Source organism: Cydia fagiglandana, chromosome 13 (assembly GCF_963556715.1).
Source record: "Cydia fagiglandana chromosome 13, ilCydFagi1.1, whole genome shotgun sequence".
Taxonomy (NCBI): Eukaryota; Metazoa; Arthropoda; class Insecta; order Lepidoptera; family Tortricidae; genus Cydia; species Cydia fagiglandana.
The window spans coordinates 18,104,755-18,128,557 of NC_085944.1; the positions used below are offsets into that span (position 1 = coordinate 18,104,755).

At 38.8% G+C, this 23,803-nt stretch overlaps 1 protein-coding gene across 3 annotated transcripts; it reads right to left on the bottom strand.

Annotated features, from left to right (window-relative positions):
* Positions 1-687: 687 nt before the first annotated feature.
* Positions 688-23,350, bottom strand: LOC134670371 (phosphatidylinositol 4,5-bisphosphate 5-phosphatase A-like). 3 transcript variants are annotated; one of them, XM_063528192.1, is made up of 11 exons: positions 23,219-23,350; positions 23,016-23,101; positions 21,810-21,929; positions 19,735-19,960; positions 16,049-16,224; positions 8,770-9,015; positions 7,859-8,012; positions 5,263-5,439; positions 3,491-3,634; positions 2,036-2,237; positions 688-943 (listed from the first exon to the last, which is right to left on the bottom strand). In XM_063528192.1, the coding sequence occupies exons 2-11, from the start codon at positions 23,027-23,029 to the stop codon at positions 768-770; spliced, it is 1,635 nt and encodes a 544-aa protein (XP_063384262.1). In that variant the 5' UTR covers positions 23,030-23,101; positions 23,219-23,350; the 3' UTR covers positions 688-767. The 3 variants fall into 3 exon arrangements, with proteins under 3 accessions (XP_063384262.1, XP_063384261.1, XP_063384263.1); XM_063528191.1 differs by having other exon boundaries at positions 23,016-23,350; XM_063528193.1 differs by lacking the exon at positions 5,263-5,439 and having other exon boundaries at positions 23,016-23,350.
* Positions 23,351-23,803: the final 453 nt, after the last annotated feature.

Consider the following 23,803-nt stretch of genomic DNA (forward strand, 5'->3'; position numbering starts at 1 on the left):
CATTTTTATCGACTATCACTATGCGCGTCCCTTTCGCACTTACATACTTGTTAGAACGTGACAGGTATGGTGACAAGGGATAAAAACGCCACCGTGCTAGCGTGCCAGGTGAGGTTGACGAAATATAAAGTGAGCCGATCTCTCGAACAAGTTAGAACAAGATCGGCTGGCTTTATATTTCGTCAGCCTTATGGCTCCTCTACACGATTGGCCAACGCCGGCCACTCCAAAGGACGCATTTATGCGTTAGAGGGAGCAAGTGATATTGCTATCTCATTCTACCGCATGGCTGCGTCCCTTGGAGTGGCCGGCGTTGGCCCATCGTGTAGAGGAGCCAAATGAGCCAATCAACTCCAGGTGAGGTTGACGAAATATAAAGTGAGCCGATCTCTCGAACAAGTTTGAACAAGATCGGCTCGCTTTATATTTCGTCAACCTTATGGCTCCTCTACACGATATAAGCGACATTGTACTTGAATATTCATTGTATGAATTAACCTTGTAATGTTAGAGCCCTAAAAATAGGAATATTAATTTTACGTGCCTACAGTCGCCATCAGATATATCGGAGCGGCCAAGGTGTTCACAATATCTGAACACGCACTCTAACGCCCTGACAATAGAGGCGTGTTCAGATCTTTGTGAGCACCTTGGCCGCTCCGATATATCTGATGGCGACTGTACATGGGCCCAAAATTTGTGACCTTACACACACCTTAAGGCCTCCTCCTCCCATTTGCCGGCGAACCAGGCAAGTAACTCTTTAGTCAGTCGATACTCAAGTCGTGCGAGAAGTGCCGCGACAGATTCGCAACGTCGAGGCCCGTGAAGTCTGTGAACACGTCCGAGGTGGCCGAGGTGGGTTTCGGGGTGGGGTTGGTGCTGGTTGACGCCCATTGGGGGTCCTCGGTTTTGAAGCTGGCTTCGAAGGGGGTTGAGACGCCTGTAAATATGTAATAGGGTATTATACTGTATTTAAAATAAATTGTTTTACACCATGCGTGAAATAAAGCACCAGATAATTATTAGAAAATCACAGATAGGAGTTATTTCTAAACACGAGTTCTATTTAATAAATCGGATAGAAATACAAAAAGCAGGTGAGTTGACAGTGACGTCACGATGTAATGTTTCATATAAATTCCATATTAGCAAATCGTTTTGACAGTTCTAAAAAAGTAACTGATTTGACTAATAGGAAAATACCCTATTAATTGAAATTGTCTCTGCTCGTGATTAAAGTTAAATCGTGAAATAAAACTAAAAAAACTAGTCCCTACGCCAAGTCATGGGATTAAATGCCAAGCGGACCCCAGGCTCCCATTCCTTGACGTCACTGATGGATTGTCTGAAGAAGGTATATGGCCCTGTATCGCCGGGTACCTACACCTCACACTGCCCACCTGGAAGCTCAAGATCACCGCCCGTGTGCCTGGCACAAGTGCAGGGGCTTGACCCCCTATAATTGGCATCCTTTCAATGGTTGGCACTTTGCCAATAGATGGTACCCTACCAGTAGCTGGCATGCTACCAATAGTTGATGCTCCACTAGTAGTTGGCACCCTACCTTCCAGTAATTAACACACTACCTATAGTGTCACCTTACAAAGGGTTTACACCCTCCCAGTAGTTCAGAATTCAGCAGTATATCACCCTACCAATATAACACTTTTAAACTCTCGCGTTTTGTACACATATTTATTTGTAAACGTCGGAATTGAAGGTAAAAACAATGAAATTACATCGCTGTAGACCCGTTTGGGTAATTAAATACCCTACCAATAGGTATTTTAGGCTTTTGATCCACAACGCATGGTTCCAAGACCTTGCCCGGAAACACGCAAAGAGGCACAATCCACCTGATGATGCCGACATGGCTCCCTGCTGCAGCTGCCATAAATGCGGTCGCAAATGCCAGTCCCGCATTGGCTTATACAGCCACGAGAGACGTTGTTCCTCGCTTACAGACGCTGCATAAATTATCTGTCAAGATGTTAAAGGCCTGATGATGAGGTATTTTTGTGTAGTTTCATACCTAGAACGCTCCGCACGTCGCTATTAGGCTGGCTGAAGTATATAAACCGGTAGAAGCCTGGTATCCTCACGCCGCTGCCCACCGGGAAGCTCAGAATCACCACTCGCGTGCCCGGGGCTACGTGTACAGGCTGGATCTCTGGCCGGTGCACTTTAGCCATGTACTCGTAGGCTATGTAGTCGTCCAGGTTCTGGAAGGATGCCTGGAAAGGTACACCAAAATATTTTAAACTGTGGCGCTTACACACACATTGATGGATATACAGACATGACGTGCGCACATAGAATAGATACTCAAACAATTTCCATAGTATGGCGTCGCTGCAGCTAGTGGTCACAGAATAACCACTAATAAAAATAAAAAAAATAACCAGTTCACGGGTATTTATTGATGTACCCGTGAATGGGTTCCAGCAGGCGTTCGACATGACATCAACTCTCTCCAAACGGCCTATACGTGTTGGATCCATATCCCCACGCGCGCCTTATCAATGACCGGGCTCGAAAGACCCGAGAGTTTTAAAACGGAGATACAAATAATAATAATAGTACTACCGTACAGAAATTACACTTCCTACAAAACCGATTGACAGCGATTCAGAGGTGAATCGTGCTGTCTGTTTCTAATGTACGGCACTATCCCTTTAGATTATTTAGGGTTGTCAAAATTAAAGTCATTATCTTATCTATGGTCGTGCATGTAAAGGGGCGTCAAGTCGTGCCATCCGCATCCTTAATATAGCTCGGAGCAATGCTGAGCCGAACGAAGCCGAGAACGCCCGAAAGGAGGAGTGTCGCCCCACTGCTATGGTCACGAAAGACGATTTCCTTGTTTACATACAATATAAACTTGACACTTGAAACTTAACAGATATGTAATGTTACCCAGTCAGAGGTTAGCAACATAGTTGTGACACACAATTATCATAAGTGAAGGTTGCGGGTTTTCCTTACGTTTGACGTAATGTTACGTCACGCTGAAATGAACTTTATCTCGTGTCGGTAGAGGTCATTGGCACAGCCGCATAACAATGCGGGAAGGGTTATTATTTACGCAGGCTTGTATGTTTGTTTATTTTCGTCCTTCGTGTAACGATAACGTCAGAAATACCTACTGAGATATCAGACGACTTTTATGAATCGTAACGACTAATTCCTCCGCGTGTTGACTGGCATTTTTGAAACGACCGATCGTCATGATTCTCGTCAGATTGATCGAACCATGAGTGAACCCCTTAACATTCAGACACTTAAAAAAATTATATACGGTATGTCTGTACGCCCTAGGTACCGCTGGAGCGACAAAGTGCAAAATGAAGCTTAGCGAACTCGGTGCCGTGGAGCCAGAAACGAGTTTGGACAAAGAAGCATGGCGGTCTTTGGTGTCGGAGGCCAAGATCCACTGGGGGTCGTCGCGCCATAGCAGTAAGTATTGTAAGTAAGTACCTATACTTACATCGTAAATGCCGATCCAGTCGTTGGGATGTATCTCGACGTCCTGAGACAGGATACACTCCATCCTGTACTCCGAGTCCCCGATGTACCATTTCTGGTTGTTCAGCACGAACTTGATCGTCTTCTCCGTGTAGTTTGCGAACGTCTGCGGAAGTAGAACAGTAACGTCAATGTGGAGGACCGGTGCCATCGCCCTTTGTTTGACATAATTATTGAAAGTCATAATGTAATGATTGTCAGATTATCATTAGTCATAATTCTGAAACTTTTCAGGATTTCCTTAGGGTTATCCTATATCGATAGGTTAGGTTAGATTAGGTTTGTTTTAAATGGCAATCCTGAAGTTACGCGTTTCTGAGAAAAAAACAAATTATGACTAACGAAAATGTGGACATATTTACAATACATTATGACTTAAAACTTTATGGGAATCAATAGAGACCCCCATCGCCCACGCTGTTAACTGTTCATCGGTAAACCTTATAACAAAAGGCATAAGGTCCAACGATGGACCATTAAAGGTGTTGCTGTGTGTACATAAGAAAATATTGCAGAGAAGACCGAGCAAATCTATCAACTTAGGTGAATCCAAGCATTCACAATTATATACAGGAATTCTAAGCTACAGCTTCGTTCGTTAACTGCTCGGTCACGACATTGAGCGACTTTTTTTTTAAATTGCATTATAAAAAATTATTTTTTTTTAAAGATGAGTATGAATGGGCTTACTCATGGCTACAGACTAGCCGAGGCGTAGACGTGGCCTACGATGGGGCAAGCTCGCCCAGAAGGTGCCTGAAGGTGGTGGTGGTGGTACTTGCGACGGCGACAGCGATAACCATAGTTTGGAGTGAGACACAGCGATCGGACCTTTCGTTTCCACCTATGTTTGTCGCTACCGCCGTCGCAACTCGCTCAATGTCGTGGGCGAGCCGTAAGAATGCAATAAAACTATAATTGTCCGCCAGTCTAACAATGCTGATAACCAATTAAATTGTCCCTAATTAGACAGAATGCCTTCAACTGGTCACTGCGAACTTGTCTTTCTAATTAGGAACGATTTGATTGGTTACGATCGTCGCTATAGTCCGTTTTTTTTAGCATTAGAAAGAACTTCGCAGAAGTAAGCTTGTGGTTCCAAATCCGGCACTTTTAGCGGTAATAATTTGAAGTAAATTATATGTATTGACCATGCTACATAAGATAATTCTATAATTATTAACAATTAAAGAGCCTGACAAAAACTGCACGCTTGCTTCTGTGGAGTTCTTTCTAATGCTAAAAAAAACGAACTATAGACCTAGACGATGATTTTACTGCATTCTTAACGCAAACGAACTATAAGAGAGTTAAACCAAGAAAAGTCTACAGAGATTTTAACAGCACACGTAGTGCATGTGTTATTTTAAATATATAAATTACAATAACACTGGCACGTGTGCTGTCAAAATCTCTGAAGACTGTTCTTGGTCTATAGTTCATTTTTTTAGCATTAGAAAGAACTTTAAAGAAGGTGAGCGATCTTGACATGTCTTTTCATTGAAAAACGCTTTTTAAAAATTAGTAACTATTACTTATGAAAGCTGAAGAATATAAATGATCGTATTAGATTCATCATTGTTACATATTTGCCGTAACTTATTTTTAAAATGTGTTTTTCAATTAAAAGACACATCAAGATTGTTTACCTTATTTCTAATGCTAAAAAACGAACTATAAGTCTAGTTTTGCTACATTAATAAATCAAAATACCAACATGCAATATACAATTACCTCTGTAGACTCACAAATATCAGCGCTCACTGCGTCCAGCCCATCAGTCACCGTCTTTTCGGCAGTGTCTTGTATTGTCTGTGACATCGGGGCTATAACGGCGGACCTCATGCGAATGGTTGCTCGTGGTTTGGGCGATTCGCGTTCGATCAGCGAGCGAATGAAACCGTGACGGATCTACGCATGCGCGTGCAATGTTACAGTGTTAGTGGCAAGCAACTATTGGGGGACCAAAATCGAAGTGCAGGTAATGCCAAAAAACCGGCCAAATGAGAGTAGGACTCGCGCACGAAGGGTTCCGTACCATTACGCAAAAAATCACGTTTGTTGTATGGAAGCCCGACTTAAATATTTATTTTGTTTTTAGTATTTGTTGTTATAGCGGCAACAGAAATACATCATCTCTCATCTGTGAAAATTTCAACTGTGACAGACAGACAGACGGACGGACAGAGGAGTCTTAGTAATAGGGTCCTATTTTTACCCTTCGAACCCCAAAAAATGAAGTGGTAAGTCTATTGTGTGACAGTGCGATGTCCGAATTTATAAATTAAAGGAAAAATGTAAAAATTCACCGGTCCAATCGCTTTTAACCAACTAAGCTACCAAGACTTATCGGACACATCTACTTAATAAAAAATAGTTTAGTGCGGCGTCGGGCTGAATTATTTAAAACTCAAATTACACTTTGATTTTGGTCTCAAGATATGATATTGGAACACCTGATGCAATTATCTACGAAATGTCCAATACAAACGCAAATATTATAAAGATTGAAGGGTTTAGTTTATTGTTAGGTATTAGGTATGTGATAAAGTAATTGAAAAACCTTCAGTAAAATAGTTAATACTCGAAAAACTTGCTTTTGCACGGGACAGACCTATGGAATGCTCCTTCAAGCGTAATCTACTTCTATCTTTAGTAAAAATACTTAAAATGTAAACAAAGTTGTATTTGAGTATGTAAACTAATTGATCTTAGTCTCAAGGGGCCCACTGATTAACAGTCCGCCGGACGGTATCGGCCTGTCAGTTGTTCGGAACTGGCAAAATTTTGTTCTAACTGACAGGCCGATACCGTCCGGCGGACTGTTAATCAGTGGGCGCCTTTAGATTACAAATATATACAAGAACGTATTTGTACCCTCGGTCTCAAAGGATCGCGTAAAATACCTATCCAAACATATTTATGTAATTATGAAAGTAAAATGTATTTAAAAAAAGCAAAAACAGGTTGACCTGACGCAAAAGTAGCCATGCATTAATATCGCAAAGAAAGTGAAAACGAAAACCGTTAGCCATATTTAGAAAGCCGCGTAATTTTATCATTCGGACCTCTAAAATACATTAAAGGTACATTGTTTTTGTACAGTCTACTGATAAAAATGAAGATGAAATAATGACGAGCGGTAAATAATTGAAAAAATATTTTATAATAAATATTTATATAGTTTTCTATGTTTGTAGGTTTTTTTGCAAACTGAACACAACTACACGTATAAAGAAAGGGCTTTACAGATGTAGTGCATAATTATTTTCCATTGTATTTTCACGGAAACGTACGAACGTGTCTTGCTATTTCAGTTACCCTCGGTACAAAAAGTACTGAGGTTGACTGAACTAGCATGACAAAATACGAACGTTTACGAGAATATATGATGGAAAACAATTACCTACGCACTACATCTGTGCTAAAGTATTTTACCTACAGCCAGATATCACTAAAAACTGTTACGGTGGTTATCATTGTGTGTAGCCAAATCTCGATGATTTTTCCGAAACTATATTTTTTTGCTAAATACATGGGGGGTCTATTCGGTAGGTAAGCTCTTAAAGTCAGCTATCTGTACCGAATGCGAGAGTATTTATAGTTAGGTACTAGGTATATCTAATAAAGAATATTCCACTTCATAAAATCTTTTCGCACAGGTATGGAAACGTTACCGCGCGAATAGCATTGACTCGATGCTAATTGACAAATAGAACATACAAACACAGACATGGCTCACACAAGCCATTCGAAAAGCTACACTAACAATACTAGCATGCATACTACAGTGGTTGAGCGGCTAAGGTGTTCACAAACATCTAAGCCAAGTCTAGGTATCTACTATCTACCTACTATCAGGTGCAAAATATTAAAACGCATGTTCAGAGCACCTTGGCCGCTCAGACCTGCTAGCATGAGTTACGTTCCCGCGCGCGACTCCACTCCATACGTCTAGCGCGACTTGAAGTAGGGACTGGCGAGCGAGAACGCAATTTATTCTAGCCGGTCTGATGTATCTATTAGATTAGATGGCGAATGGCGATGTTACCAAACCTAGACATGCATTTTTAAACTACGATACTTGTAACATTTTGCATCTATTCGTTAGTTATATACTAACATATGTAAGGTTAAAGTTAAAGCACGCCACGCAGTTAAAATCTGCCGACTTTTTATGTATCATTGACATAAGCAGTGTTATTTTACTACGATGCTTCGTAAGAGATGCTTACCTTACCAAGTTCAATTCCTTTGCTTTGTACCTTTGCGAAAAGTACTTTCCTTGAGCCGTACATATAAAATTATAAATAAGTTTGTATGTACTGACCTTAATATTGAACTGCGCTACCACAGGTTTGTGGTCGCTCAGCGTGTAGAACGGTATGTGATTATAAGATATCAAGTCCGCTCGGAGGGTTATGTTCTCATAGTTGTTCGCGATCACTTTGTATAGTATCCTGTCTGTCCAGGAAGGTTTTCGTCTGAAAATAATGACATTACCTCTCAGAATCTTTTTTATTTGGATTTAAAATTTCATAACAAACATAGACATAAAAGTTAACCCTTTCCAGGGCTGACTATTAACATTAGGTACTTAAAGACAATTCGAAATCACTTAGGGAATTATTAAAGCAAGACGATATAGAACTTTCCTTCTCGGCCTACTTCTCTAAGGGCCTAATACCCCAAACATAGAAATTAGATATGCAAGAGTGATAGAGAGTTAAATAACGAAATCGACATAGATTGTAGGCCCTCTGTTACCCATAATATGCATATCCGTATTTTATCAAACTATGATGACCAGAACATTTCACTCACTTTATATCATACTCATCAATCCCGATATTAAGCTTATAAATAGGTGGGAACCTGGGAACTTGATCTCAGGCTCACTAAACTCCGCAAAGGCCTCCTCACTCTCCATAAAAGCTAGCAATGAATACACAAATACATATTTAACAACAGTTACTTGATATCATACTCGTCCGTCCCGATATTAAACTTATAAGAAGGCGGGAACTTGATCTCAGACTCACTAAACTCCGCGAAGGCCTCCTCACTCTCCATACACGCTAGCAAATACATATTTAAGAACACTTACTTGATATCATACTCGTCTGTCCCAATATTAAACTTATAAGTAGATGGGAACTTGATCTCAGGCTCACTAAACTCCGCAAAGGCCTCCTCACTCTCCATAAACGCTATAGCAAATACATATTTAACAACACTTACTTGATATCATACTCGTCCGTCCCGATATTAAACTTATAAGTAGGCGGGAACTTGATATCCGGCTCACTAAACTCCGCAAAAGCTTCCTCACTCTCCATAACGGCTAGCAACTGGTCGTGCCTCAATATATTCGTATACACGTCTTTCTCAACTTTCTTTAGTGATGTGACGATTTCTTCTGACGTTGGGCTGCTGCCGGTAGGATGGTCTGTGCGGAAGTTTAGGTCACCTATCCAGAATACGTAGCTGAAACAAGTGTAGTTACATTTTACTTTAATACCCCACCTGCGATAGTTTTTAAAAGTAGGGGAGATATGCCACCATTGGGCAATTGGGAGGCTCGGGCACCCCCTTGTAAATCAGGATGGTTTCAGAATGAAATCAGGATGATTTACAAGGCCCAATGGTCCCCTACCTCCCCTAAGTTCGGCTTTGCCAGCCACAGCTCACGCTCGTAATTAGCCAGGGTCACCGTTGCCGATTACGGCATGGATAGCTAATATATGTACTTAGATTTAATACCAGTACCAGTGTACTAAAACGGTTCCCCTATCTTTGGCATATTTTTTTTTGTAATAATTCTATTGTGCATAATAGCTTTAGGCATAATATACTGTTAGCATAAACTCACTTGGTACTGGATTGTTGCGCATACGTTCTCTACGCATAATTTTTATTGATCGAAGTGTCTTTTGGCATAATTTTAATGTCCGAATCGAGACCTGGTATCTGTTTCATTTCGCATAATTTTATTTGTAATAATTTATTTTAGCATAATTCGCCATTAAGCATAATGTACTACAAGCATAAAATCTTATGGCATAGAAATGTTTTGCATACTTGCGAGAATCATATATGTTGTAGGCCCAATATTTTTTGGCTGAAATTAATTCGCCGAATATTTCGCAACTCGCAACTATTATTTCTCATAATTTCATTTCGCCGAATAACAACAATTTGTTTTCATGGGGTCGCAGTTCTAACTTAACCTAACCCACTTTTCTGGCAACAGTTCGTTTTCATAGGGATCGCAGTTCCAACCTAACCTAACCCACTTTTCTGGCAACAGTTTGTTTTCGTGGGGTCGCAATTCTAACCTAACCTAACCCACTTTTTTGGCAACAGTTTATTTTCGTGGGGTCGCAGTTCTAACCTAACCTAACCCACTTTTCTGGCAACAGTTTGTTTTTGTAGTGTCGCAGTTCTAACCTAACCTAACCCACTTTTCTGGCAGCAACAGTTTGTTTTCGTGGGGTTGCAGTTCTAACCTAACCTAACCAACTTTTCTTACAACAGTTTGTTTTCGTGGGGTCGCAGATCTAACTTAACCTAATCCACTTTTCTGGCAATAGATTGTTTCCATGGGGTCGCAGTTCTAACCTAACCTAACCCACTTTTCCAGCAACAGTTTTTTTGTTGGGCTCCGCATCTGCTCCGGCGCTACGGGCATAGCAGCCCCTTCGCCCTTGCGTAGCAAAGCGCAGGTGCTAATGCTATGTGCCATTCTGCTAAATGTAGCTTATGACAGATGCGTTTTAGATCATACAAGTTATACCAAATAGAAAGAATCGAAATACGTTTTCTGCGATGTAAATATTCGCCTAAATCCTATTATGCTAAACAGATTATGCAAATCACATTTCGGACATTTAAACAAACGCAAAATAAAATTATTCGTATCAAAAGTCGGCCAAAATAATAGTAGTCTATTTAAGATTCGGACTTGCAAACATTCGGCCTATTGCATATTATACAAACTGAAGCTTTCTGCAAATTTAACATTCGTCGAAATACATTTCTGCGAAATAGGTTATGCCAGATGCGTTTCGGGTTACGGAAGTTATGCCAAATAGACGGAACCCGTACTAAAACAATGGTAAATAGGTGAAAACACGAAGTAGGGAAATCGTCTAAAAAACCGTCATCAAAATCTTACATGTCCGTATTTGGGTCACAAACTTACATATGTGTACCAAATTTCAACTTAATTGGTCCAGTAGTTCCGGGGAAAATCGGCTGTGACAGACGGAAAGACAGACAGACAGAAGCACGAGTGATCCTATAAGGGTTCCGTTTTTTCCTTTTGAGGTACGGAACCCTCAAAAAGGTCTCAACGCATTGACAAACCTCAGGGACACTATTACATTACTATTAGTACATTCTATGGTAGATATATAGGCCCAAATGCATAATACATTCGTTTTGTTGGGTTATAACTGTTATAAGTATGATACACGTTGACCCAAAGAGAATTAAATCACTATGGGTTGACCTGAGTAGGTAACCTTTATAAAGCAAAAAGGCATAGAGGTCGCAGACTGGCCGCTGCGACCACTAGCAGTGGCCAGTGTCAGTGCAATGTCAAAGCGATCCAGTTGCACTAATGACTATGTATGAGCGACCGAGTTTTTTTTTATTCATATATGAGACGGATTAAAAAAACGGCCAAGTGTGACAAGGTACGAAATGGGTCGGAAATTAACGCATTCACTGCCAGGGGGCGTGGCCTAGGAACAAACTTGTATGACGGTGAACGCATATGTGCGTTGGGGGCAGTGAATGTGTTAAATTATTTTCACCTCAGCAGCTCGAACAAGGGTACTTTGCTTCTTAAAAACAGTGAGCAAAATGCGATTTTGCTCACTGAGTGAGACAAAATGTCATTCAAGTGACCTTTATAGTCAAATGTCATTTCAACATGCGGGGTCTAATACAAGTTCGATATACTTGGGTTCTATTATCTCTGTCCCTCTAGGTATGTTCTCACTGCTTAGGGTGAAAAATTTTGTGTACTACAAGAGATCAAAGTTATTTACATCTCGTGCGCTTTTGAATCCCTTACTACGCTCAAGATTCTTTCGCTTGCACGGGACTCAAAATAAGCACTCGAAGAAATATCAAACTTTGATCTCTTGTTGTACAAATAACTATTGACTGTAACCATCGTCCTCACCGTTAAGTGACAGTTCGTAAACCTTATTACAAAAGGCATAAGGTCCACCGATGGACAATTAAGAGCGTCGCTGTTTGTGCAATCGAAACGAATCGAATACGAAAAGAAAACAATTACACTAAGTACTTCAATTTTTGATGTGGATGTCTAGTTTCGCGATTAAATGCGATTTGCATCGGCGAGAATCAAAGGATTATTCCGCCAAAAGTAAAAACCCGTTAAATATTCAATGACACTATGATATATCGAGTTAAAAAACACCTGTAAGAGCCGGTTCATAGGTATATGACGAGAGCCTACTGTGTTTGATGTTTTAGAGCTTTTGAACCAATAATCAACTTTAACAAACACACATAAGACACACTTTTAAACAAACCATACATGTCAGATAAGACCTTTTTAACGTCACGTTCGGAAATGACGTTGCTATAGTGTTACGTCAGAGTCGTATTGAACGAAAGTTGTTTGCTAAGTTCTGTAAGTACGGCCAGATTCGAACTTTATGATACGTCAGTTAATAGATCTAGAAACGATATGGATTAGATGTCAAATGTGACGTTTTTGTTTGAAGAAACGTCACATTTGACACTGGCATATCTAATCCATATCGTTTCTAGATCTATCAACTGACGTATCTTAAAGTTCGAATCGAGCCGATTGGGTCTAAAAATTATGGGTCAACGGTCTTTTGCAGAAGCCGGTTTCTACATTAGGCTTACGTCATTGCAATCATTTTTATTTTTACACCTCGTAAAGATTGTGTTTTCTGCTTAAGGTGGTTCGCTTTTCATACAAAATTCAATCAAAGCTCATTAAGTAACTACACACTATTAGTACATAAATATTTCCGCATTTATCTTCCTTCGAATATTCGTTTGCGCGAAATTAACAGGAAAACAATGTTTCATACAGAAATCATGCAAAAATCATAGTTAAATTTTCATCAATTTTACGTATGTGTGTGTCACAAATGTCGTGTACAGATACATTTGCGACGTTGCCATACCATTTCCGACGTTGCCGGGCTGACCACGGCGCGTATTTGGAGTGCCGTCATGTTTAGTGCAATTTTGTTGACACTGACGTTTGACAGGTACTTAATTGACCTAAGCGAGAATAAGTACCCGAAGTTCGTCAGCTTAGCTAAGAACTATCATGGCGTGTTATGCAAACAGTCGCTTTTTTGCTTACAAACGGAAGATTCCCGGTTCGATCCCCAGTCATTGTATGCTGGAACATAACTTTTTGTATTTTTGTTACATCTAAATTTCGTATTGTTTTTTTATTTTTATTTAATTTTTCTTATTATCATAAATCGATTGATTAAGTATGGGCTACACGTATTCGTTTATTTTTGACAAAGAAAATTAGAAATTATACTCTACCTAATCTCTCTTATTTTTACAATCAGGACATCTTCACTGCAATAAAAAAGAAATGTATAAAATTTCCTGTGGTTAAAAATAATGGATTTTGTCTATGAATGAAAAACACAATTATTACTATAGTTTTTTTTTTTAGCATTAGAAATAAGGTAAACAATCTTGACGTGTCTTTTAATTGAAAAACACATTTTAAAAATAAGTTACGGCAAATATGTAACAATTATAAATCAAATACGATCATTTATATTCTTCTGCTTTCATAAGTAATAGTTTTTGATTTTTAAAAAGCGTTTAAATCTGTGTGCCTAGCCAAGATGCCAGTCGTTCGCTCCGTAGCGAACGTTAGGGTAATACCTCTCTCTATCACTCTGCCATATTAATGCGACAGACACGGCTGCGCTTCGGTCGCTACGGAGCGTAAACCATTGGCATCTTGGCTAGGCACCCTGGTCATCTGGAAAGCGAAACACATACGGAACGCGTTTCTATTACCCAATACAGTAGCCAGCTGCAGATTCGGTTTTAAAGTTAACTATACCTAAACCTGGGTGCCTAGCCACGAGGCAGGCTAGTAGAGTTCTCTTTCACCTTCAGCAGAACCGGGAGATCCAAACCTACCTACTTTTCATCTAATAATCTAAAGAATCAGTGCATGATTCAAACTTTACCGGTCGCCGTGGTAAGACCTAGGATTTACCATATCGGTGTTGGTAAAAGCCCAAAGTAAACTAGTAAGATTTAACATTTCGGGCTTTTACCGATCGGCATCGGTAAAACCTAGGTTTTACCGGTAAATCCTAGGTTTTGCCGTACTTCGGGCTTTTACAGTAACATATATATAATAATTGCTCGTTTAAAGGTAAGATAACACAAAGGAGAAACAAAAAGAAATTACCTACTCGCACCAGTCTTGAACCCCAATACTCTTGCACGTATTTCCACGAACATACCGTTACGCTAATGCAACATACTTACCTACGTTGTGTGAAATTGTCTACTACAAGGATCACGGAAACACTGTTTGCATGTGTGAGTAATAGTAGGAAAAAGCGTGACAGCAACACTCCGTCGAATTAAAAAGGTGGTTTTTGCACAATGAAGTATTCAATGTTTATTTTAATAGTTCAATATTTATTTAAAGAGTGCGCGAAACATACTTTTAAGTATACAAATACCATGACCATTTTACAAAAAAATAAAACCTGAAATTTTGCAAAAGTGGTGCCATCTAGCGAGAGTTAAGTTTTGAGTAACCTAGGCGAACCACCTTAAAAGGTTTCCATCTTTTGATAGTACTTGTACTTGGTTTAGTACTTGAGTGGCGCGATAGATGGCGCTACTAGTTGATAAATTCACTTAACTAGGGCTGAGTTACAAGGGCGTTATCTCATAATGTGGTTCAAGCGAAGGCACGACCTAAATAAACTGTTTCATAAAGTGTCATTCTATGGAACTTGCTAGCTATGTAAACAAACCGCCATACTGAAATCATCATTCAGTGACAGTTTCAATATGGCGGTTTGTTTACATTGTTAGCAAGTTCTATCTAGAATGACACTTTAATATTAACGATGATATTGATTGTAGATGGGTAAAGCAAAAAATCGTACTTCAAATTTAACAGCTGACGTAAGTATATTCCACTGGCACTGCTCCGTACCTCCTTACTTAATTTAAATCTTGCCTCTTAGCTTTGCCGCAGTTGGAACAAAAAACGAGAAAAAGCCTTAAATAACCCGAGTTAGGGCCGGTACAGACGGACTGCGAACCGACTGCAATTTGTATGGGCACTGCACACCGACTGCACGCCAACTACAACGTCGGCGTGCAGTTCCCAATACAAGTTTCAGTCGGGTCGCAGTCCATTTGTACATAACTAGTACTAATCGATATTAAACTTTCGTGAGACATATTTTAAATTGTTTATACGACAACGGTTTCACTCACTTGAATTTTTCGCCAATAGCGACTAAAAATTCAAGTGAGTGAAACCGTTGTCGTATAAACAATTTATAACTAGTACTGTTCTACATTCAAATGGAATGTAAAAGAATGACCTAAGTGTATTAAAAATACAGCCTGGTGACAGACAGACGGACAGACGGACGGACGGACAGCGAAGTCTTAGTAATAGGGTCCCGTTTTACCCTTTGGGTACGGAACCCTAAAAAACACCGACATGAGTTATTAAAAGAGCAATAAAAATATAAACCACCACATTTTATAATACGAGTAGTCAGCGTTTTTAATGAGAATGAACTGTAATACTTAAACCCACAGCGGGGGTTTTTCCCTTATACTAAGAATTCTTACTCTTAAGAAAAATTACGTTAAATACATTATTGTACTAACCTAGAAAGGCAAAGAAGTGGAACTAGGTTAGATTGATATGAGACCTAATTCCAATTGAATAACGATGTTAGCAAAAGTAGATTAATCCGATTGACTTAAATCCCATTACAGTTATAACACTTATAACGCATTTCTTGTGGATATAAAACTTTATATTTCAATTGTGTTACTGAACACATCACAGCGCGTCTGTCTGTGTGTTTATATGTTCACAATAAACTCAAAAACTACTGGACGGATTTTCGTGCGGTTTTCACCTATCAATAGAGTGATTCTTGAGGAAGGTATAATTTGTTAACCCGTTCGAAGCAGTGTATGCAACTGTACATAATTACTCTAATTAGGCATTAAAAGTCTCGAGTACCTAATGTTTTTTTATGATAATCGCTTTCAGATTGTTTCAGAAACTCACACTTTTATTGCCTTTCATTCAAGTGTCATTCTATGGAACTTGCTAACTATGTAAACAAAAGTCACTTGAAAATTTTATTCATCATTCAGAGAGATTTCAATATGGCGGTTTGTTTACACAGTTAGCAAGTCCCATAGAATGACACTTTAGGTAGCACAGCTAAATGAAAATACTCACTCATGGTATAAAATATTAGAAGTCTCCTGAACATGGTAATTATGATATTTTATGATGGTGTTGTAGTCATTCACCCTGTCCGCTAGTAAATGCTCGTGCGCTGTTAGATGGCAGTTCACGAAACAGACGGAGCAGCCGTAGATGTTGAAGCGTATGCTGATTGCGCCTTTGTTGCCCTGGAAATAAGGACTAAATTAGTATATAAGTAGCGTGGATTAAAACTGACCGCGAACACCGAAGTTTGCCAATTGCGTGATCTTTCTTTTACTCCTAATTAAGGCGTTATTAGAGTGACAGAGAAAGATGCCAGCAATGTGAAAACTTCGGTGTTCGCTGTTCGCAATAGGCCCCCTAGAGTGTTTAAAGCACTACTCGGTGCTAATCCGTAAGGAAGCCAAATAAGTAAGTATAAACCCTATCGATTAACGTGAAACCGAACATTCTTAACGTGTCTTTTTATTGAAAAACACCTTTGAAAAATAGGTGACGTCCCACGGGAAAAGGTACCTTATGGCGGTTGGCGCTTACGCTATTATTAACGCCGCTCCAATATAAGGTGCCTTTTGCCGTGGAACGTCACATATAGCTATAATAATAGCTAGTGCTAGTAGCACAATCTTGCCTTTCCTGTGCCTAACTCCAGACATTCAATTAGCTTCTACTTAAATTAAATATTGGTTAAAAGTTATGATTTTTAAAAAATCCTGACACTTGTCAAGTCCCCCGGCAATCCTGACAAAGAACCAAAAATCCTGATCCTGAAATCCTGACGAATGGCAACCCTGATTATAGACAGTCTAGCATGATTTACGTTCTCGCGCGCGAGTCCATACTTGATGTCGCGTGAATGTATGGAGTCGCGCGCGAGAACGCAACTCATGCTAGCAGGTATAGTGCTATCACGTTAGTCTTTGTGGAAAAAGAATCGTGGAATATAATGGGGCCCAATACATTCCACGACTCTTCTCTTACCAAACAGACTTTAGATCTTAACATTTTGTGTCTCACAAATGAAAAGAAAAAGTTTATTTCATGGGAAAAAGATAGTAGAGAGACAAATAAATAACTTATGAACTAAATACATCTATAAATAATACTAAATTAAAACTAACAACCCTAAATATATCTAAAATAAAACAAAGAATATAAAAACTACTCAAAGAGACCTCCCCGCGCTACCCCCGGCGCAAAGGTGCCCATCACACTCGCTGCGTTACCGCGTTGAATTGCGATGGACAGCCTTTGCACCAGGAAAAACCCGGAGCGCGGGTCAAGGCCCCTTTCTTGCATGAAACAATGAAACAGACTTTATACTTAATGGAGACATACTACATTAATAATCCTATTTACTAGAGACTGCCTACGCCATTGTACATGTTCATCGTAAGAGCTGTAAATCAATTGAATTATGAGTGCGCGATATTATATTGTCTTGCCCTTGAAGTCTATATTAAATTGACCCCTCGTGTTCTAGATATTTATGGTAATGACTATGATAATAAGGGGTCATCCATTAATTACGTCACACGAATTTCTAGATTTTTTGACCCCTCCCCCCCTCCTTGTCACACTTGGTCACATTTGGCAAACTCCTCCCCCCTAGTGTGACGTCACATTTTTTTCTACGAAATCGCCAAATCGAATTAAGTAAGTACCTAAGTATTATTAATATTTTATCAAAATATTTTTGACGATATAAATATTAGTAATTTTACTACCCAAAACTGCTTAGGAAAGAAAATTAAACGAATAAAGACGATCCCACCAAAAACATTCTGTAAAAAACTAGCCAAGTCTCGATGGAGCTGCTTGTTTATCTCTAAAAAGTAATGAAATCTAGACAAAGTCGTGCCAAGTCTAAGGTTCCTTACTGCGATTTCTTTATTATTATAGTTAATGTTGTGTGACTTGGCCGTTGAAGGGTACACAAGGGTACAAAACCAGGTGCTCCATGACACCATTGCACCAATCTGCCATTGCACCAAAAAGAAGTGTTTTTCAGGCTCGCCCATACATAAGTATTATTGAAATACGCAGCTTTATCAAGCCTACAATTGACTGGGTTATTGAATCAACGTTTTCCAAGTGGCAATTTTCCATCGTCAATGGGTAGCGGTTCTGGCGACAGATTGGTGCAATGGTGTCATGGAGCACCTGGTTTTGTACCCTTGTGTACCCTTCAACGGCCAAGTCACACAACATTAACTATAATAATAAAGAAATCGCAGTAAGGAACCTTAGACTTGGCACGACTTTGTCTAGATTTCATTACTTTTTAGAGATAAACAAGCAGCTCCATCGAGACTTGGCTAGTTTTTTACAGAATGTTTTTGGTGGGATTTCACTTCTTTTTGTAGAAACCTCCTGGCACTGATTAAAATAACCGACTTGGTTTCACATTACATCTCAAAACTTTTTTGTAGTAAAAGTGTTGCGAGACTTGCACCTTTTTACATGTAATGTTTTTGATGGGATCTCATCTCTTTTTGTAGGCAGTCCTTCTTTTCGGGTACTCATACCCATACTATGTATACACATATCATAACTAAACATATCTTCATTGATACTCACATCGTACATCGTAGTGTACCTTTACTTTACCTACTATTTGTAGGAACTGCAACAGTAACTTTGTAATATCATATATTTATATGGGATTACAAACTTACTTATGCAGTTCTTAGATCTTTAAAACGTGACTGATATTGCAATATTTTTAGGTTTTCCCTTTATGTGGCCATTAAACCCTAACTCTGTACCAAATTTCAGCTCTCTGAGTTTATGGGAAGTACTAGTTCTATTCTGATGATCATGAGTGAGTTTCATAAATGCGAAACTTTGCTTTCGCTTAACTTCGGAACTAAATGACCTACAGACTTGAAAGTTTGGATTTTAAGTATGTGATTATAGCTTACTGGATGACCAAAATTTCTGCGTTCTGGTCTTATCCAGAGGTTCTCAAATAGGGGCCTGAAAATGCGGCGAAATGGTTCCAGTAAAGGATGGTACGGCAGTGTTTGCTTCGCGCTCGACTTGGCGGGGGCACTGCCGTGCCCCCCCGATTATCGTTTTAAAAACTTGTTGTTTCAATGTACAGCGAATAAAATAATTTAAATAATTTTTCGGTTACTGATGAAGTTAAAGTGACGTCACAAAGTTTGTGTCTCCCCCCCTCCCCCATGTCACAATATGTCACATTTTCTTGACCCCCTCCCTCCCCCTAAACGTGTGATGTAATTAATAGATGACCCCTAATGAAAAAAAATACTGGTTTATTAACATAAAATGGAAGCAAGGTAGATTTCCATTAATTACAGACAGTCTGATTACAGATGATCCTTCTGTATGAGTTGGGTTTATAGAATATAAAGTAAGGTCGATATGGATAAGTGCGGCATACGGGTAAGTATGACTAGCCTTCACATTGGGACCTAATAAAAAATGAAGTAGTGTATATTGCGAGTTCATACATTAGCCACTAAATTATTGGAAAACTACAACTAACAATGTGGAAACTACAAAATTTTTTTTCTAGAAAACTTTTAATGAAACAGTATGTATGCTACTCTTTTTCATCTTCCTCATGTTACCCATCTATTTTTTTTTATTCAGTTTCCAGACGCCGCTAATATCCGCTCCTCTATTTTCTTAAGAAACATGACATGAAAACAAATAGCCAAACTCACCCACATTCCTCCCAAGCCCGTCTTAGTATACTGCGCCTCTATATCCCTCAGATGCGTGATATGCTTCAACTGCGTATACACCAACAGCAGCAATCCCTGCAGTCTTATAGACTTGGCTATTACATACTCCTGTCGGCACAGAACTTTGTTGAAGGCCGACGTCCACGGGTCCGAGAATAGGGAGTCCATGACCATGTTTTGGGGTTGCGATTTTACCTCTTGCAGGCTGGAAAATAATGGGTATGTTGGGGCAAGTGCGTACAAATAGCGACACTCTTAACTGTCCATCGGTGGACCTTATGCCTTTTGTAATAAGGTTTACCGATGGACAGTTAACAGAGTGAGTGATGGTACATTAGGGCAACTGTGCTTATTCTAAAATGCTAGAGGCCCCCACCAACCAACCTTTCCTTTTCTTTACGGGAAAATGTGGTCTTTATCTATTTTTCTATAAAGAAGCACAGCTGACCAATATTATCAGTTTTGGTTATCTCTAACCAAGTAAGTCCCGGCGTACTTTTACAAGTACGAAGTATATTCGAATCTTCAAGTTTAATAGAAACAAAAGAAAGTTCCAAATTCAACAGCGCAAAAATGGCCTGGGCCTTACGAGGATGACGTAATTAGTTATGGATATCATTGTGATTTGTTTATTGAATGATAATTTGGAAATTATCATGCGGATCATGTCAATATTTCGTCAGGTGACGACCAAAACTCACTAATTAAAGTAATTAATACCACAATTTCAAAGCCATGGTGAACTGCACTAATACCTACGAAATCAAGGTTGATTTATTATTTGTTATTTGTGAAGCAGGCAGGCAGTTGAAATAACTGATAATGCCTATATCTAGAGCCATCAATCGAGTTTTCAGTGTTGAGTAGAGTTTGCATTGTGCTTGTCTAGTTTATTCTTAAATTCATTGACACTTTGGGCCGATACTACGTCCTCTGGGAGTTTGTTCCAAGCTTTGACCACTCTGTCAAAAAAATTTTGTCTAATATTTTATTTTAATGAGTGTCACTAGTCAATTTTTAAAGTCAGTTATTAAGTGAATATGTGAAATGTTATCATATTTATGCGCCATAAAGTTAAATGGCCAATAAGGAAAAAAAGGAAATGATTTATTTATATTAATACCATTAAAATTACCTTGAAAAGAAATTGCACTGTGTATGTAGGTATGTATTTGTTTATCTGTATTCTCTATCAATCTACTATCAACACTGACTTATCACTCTTATCAGTAGTGATTCACTAAATTATTACAACAGTTATTTTCTTTTTATTTGTAAACACATGACAAAAGAATGAGTTAACAAAACAATTTACAACTGTACCATTGTCTTCATATAGATTTAATCGATTTTTTGCACACAGTATGTCAGTGCTACAAAAGGTTTAGAATTCTGAACCACATAAATTAAGGTTCAAATTACAAATGAATGAATGAACAAATTATTTTTTTAATAATTATCAATTTAAGAGGTATGTCAGGATCGTAGCAAGTGGAAATCCGTGGTTTCTGCCTACCCCTCCGGGAAATAGGCGTGATTATATGTATGTATATATGTAAATTCAACTAAAAGCACACAGTTTAAAGGTGCAACCAGGGGGCCGATTCTCAAAAGCTTGTTACATGTAATACAAGTGGAAGTCCCTTTCTAACAAAAGCTGTCAAAAAGTGACATCCGCTTGTATTACCAGTTACAAGCTTTTGACAAATGGGCCCCAGATAAAACAATATACAACATGAGTGCACATTCACTGGTAGATAGACCGCTTTATGCAAAACTTTCATAAGTTTGGCTGATTAGTAGCACAAACTGTCGCAAACAAACTTATGGCGTACTAAATTCATTTGGATACACCTTAACCTCTTGTAAGTATATGATAAGGAACCTGACGGAATTGTTTAGACATCTTTTTGCATTTTTGAAGTGAAAACTTCTTTAGCGGCGCTGTGCACTTTTTGTGATGGGGAAAAAATGTTAAACTCGCGACAGGTCACGTGACCGTAAGATTCGTAAGACGTAAAACGTTAGAATATTGGTTAAGTCAATATACCAACCCTAGAATGAAAAAGTCTGGCAGCGGCTTATTCTTGTTGAACTGAGACGGGAAGTCCAGTAAAGCATTAATATCTTGTGACGGCGCCTTTGTGGCTACATTCCATGTCACAAAATATAACCTGAGAAAAAAAAACATAAATATCAGAGATATCCTCCAGGGGCCTATAAAAAAGCCTTCTTTGACATTTTATTTTAAATCTTTATTTTAATATATTAAAATTGTATTCATAATACAGATGTAGTGCATAATTGCTTTCCATCGTATTTTCTCTACAACTTTCTTGGTTGTCATGCTAGTTCAGTCAATGTCAGTACTTTTTGTACCGAGACCGACTAAAATAGCAAGACACGTTGGTATGTTTCCGTGAAAATATGATGGATAATAACTATGTATGTACAGTCACCATCAGATATATCGGAGCGGCCAAGGTGTTCATAATATGGGGCATTATCTATGAAAAGGGACCTTATTGTCGATGGCGCTTACTCCGCACAGCGTCGTACGGCATTGTGTTTAAATCGGTGCATCGTTAATAATGGCGTAAGCGCCATCGACAATAAGGTCCCTTTTTATAGATAACGTCACATATCTGAACAAGCACTCTAATGCCTTGACAATAGAGGCGTGTTCAGATATTTGTGAGCACCTTGGCCACTCTGATATATCTGATGGCGACAGTACTACATCTGTACAATGGCTTGTGGGTGGCTGGAAGATAAAAAAGAATAGATGGTATTACCGATGCTCCTTAAATTAGATCCATAATAACCAACTCTGTAATAATTCTATGGCTTAGGTCTATGCTTATTTTGTCTAATATTAGGTAAGTAGAATTCAAAGTTCAAAGAGTTTATATGTAAAAGTTTAATCATTTGATAATTCAAATAATAAAGAAAAATAGTAGTCTGAAGTTTTGAGTTCTATCAAATATTACTAATAGTGACTGCACCTTTAAAGGTCTATTGTTACTATGTAATGTAATATTATATTTATATAAAATTTTTATAAAAACTAATTTTTGCACCAAAGTGAAACTGCACATTCTTGTTAAATAGTAAAGTAGGTCAAATTAGAAAAAGTTCTCCACAATATACAACATCAGGTGGGTTTATAAATAGCTTCTGTTATCGATCTCGTATAAAGCAAACTTAAGTAACCTTGGCTTTGACGCGAAACTCGTATTACTAGTTACAAAGGTACTTACCTAAGATTATCCATATTTGCTATTACACCCTTTCCTAAGGGCTTCCAATACACTTATACGAACTGTATCGATCACTAGTAATATTCCTATAAACAAGCACAGGTTTAAACACTACAAGATAAACAAACCAGGTAAAGATAAGATAATAATTTTAGTGTAATCGAACATGACAAATTTCACGCCACTAATCACAGTACACTTACTTAAACCACTAAAGTTTCAGTGATGTAGGTCACCGTTATCAATCCTTTCAATTACGCATAATTACAATGAGAGGTTTCACTAAAAAATACAACTATTTTCTAACGTGATCACGACGAGCAATCGAGTACGCTTCAATCGCAAAACTAGCTGTCAAAATCTAAAGTGTCAAAACGAAAAGTGAAGTACATACTAAAGTTGCCAGTGGAATATTTTTATTTTCCCTAATTCACTAATATCATCTATTATCTGTCTGACTCTAGTCAGACCAAGAAAAGTCTGCAGCGGATTTGGTAGCCCAGCCCAGGCAATGCAATTTTAAACGTCTTCTTAAAACTTCTATGAAATTAGGACGTATAAATAACATTTGCACTGCGTGGCCTATCAAATCCGCAGCAGACTTTTCTTGGTTTGACTCTATCTATCTATTAAGCCCTTTTATTCTGAGGGAGTGTCTCTAAGCTCAGTGTGCCGCTTGACCTCCTCTCCTCTTCTAGCTCTTTCCATTGGGTTCTGCTGTGGGCCACTCTTCTCCAGTATGGGCCCGCTGGGAGTTTGAGTTCATCCTCCCATCTTGTTCGAGGTCT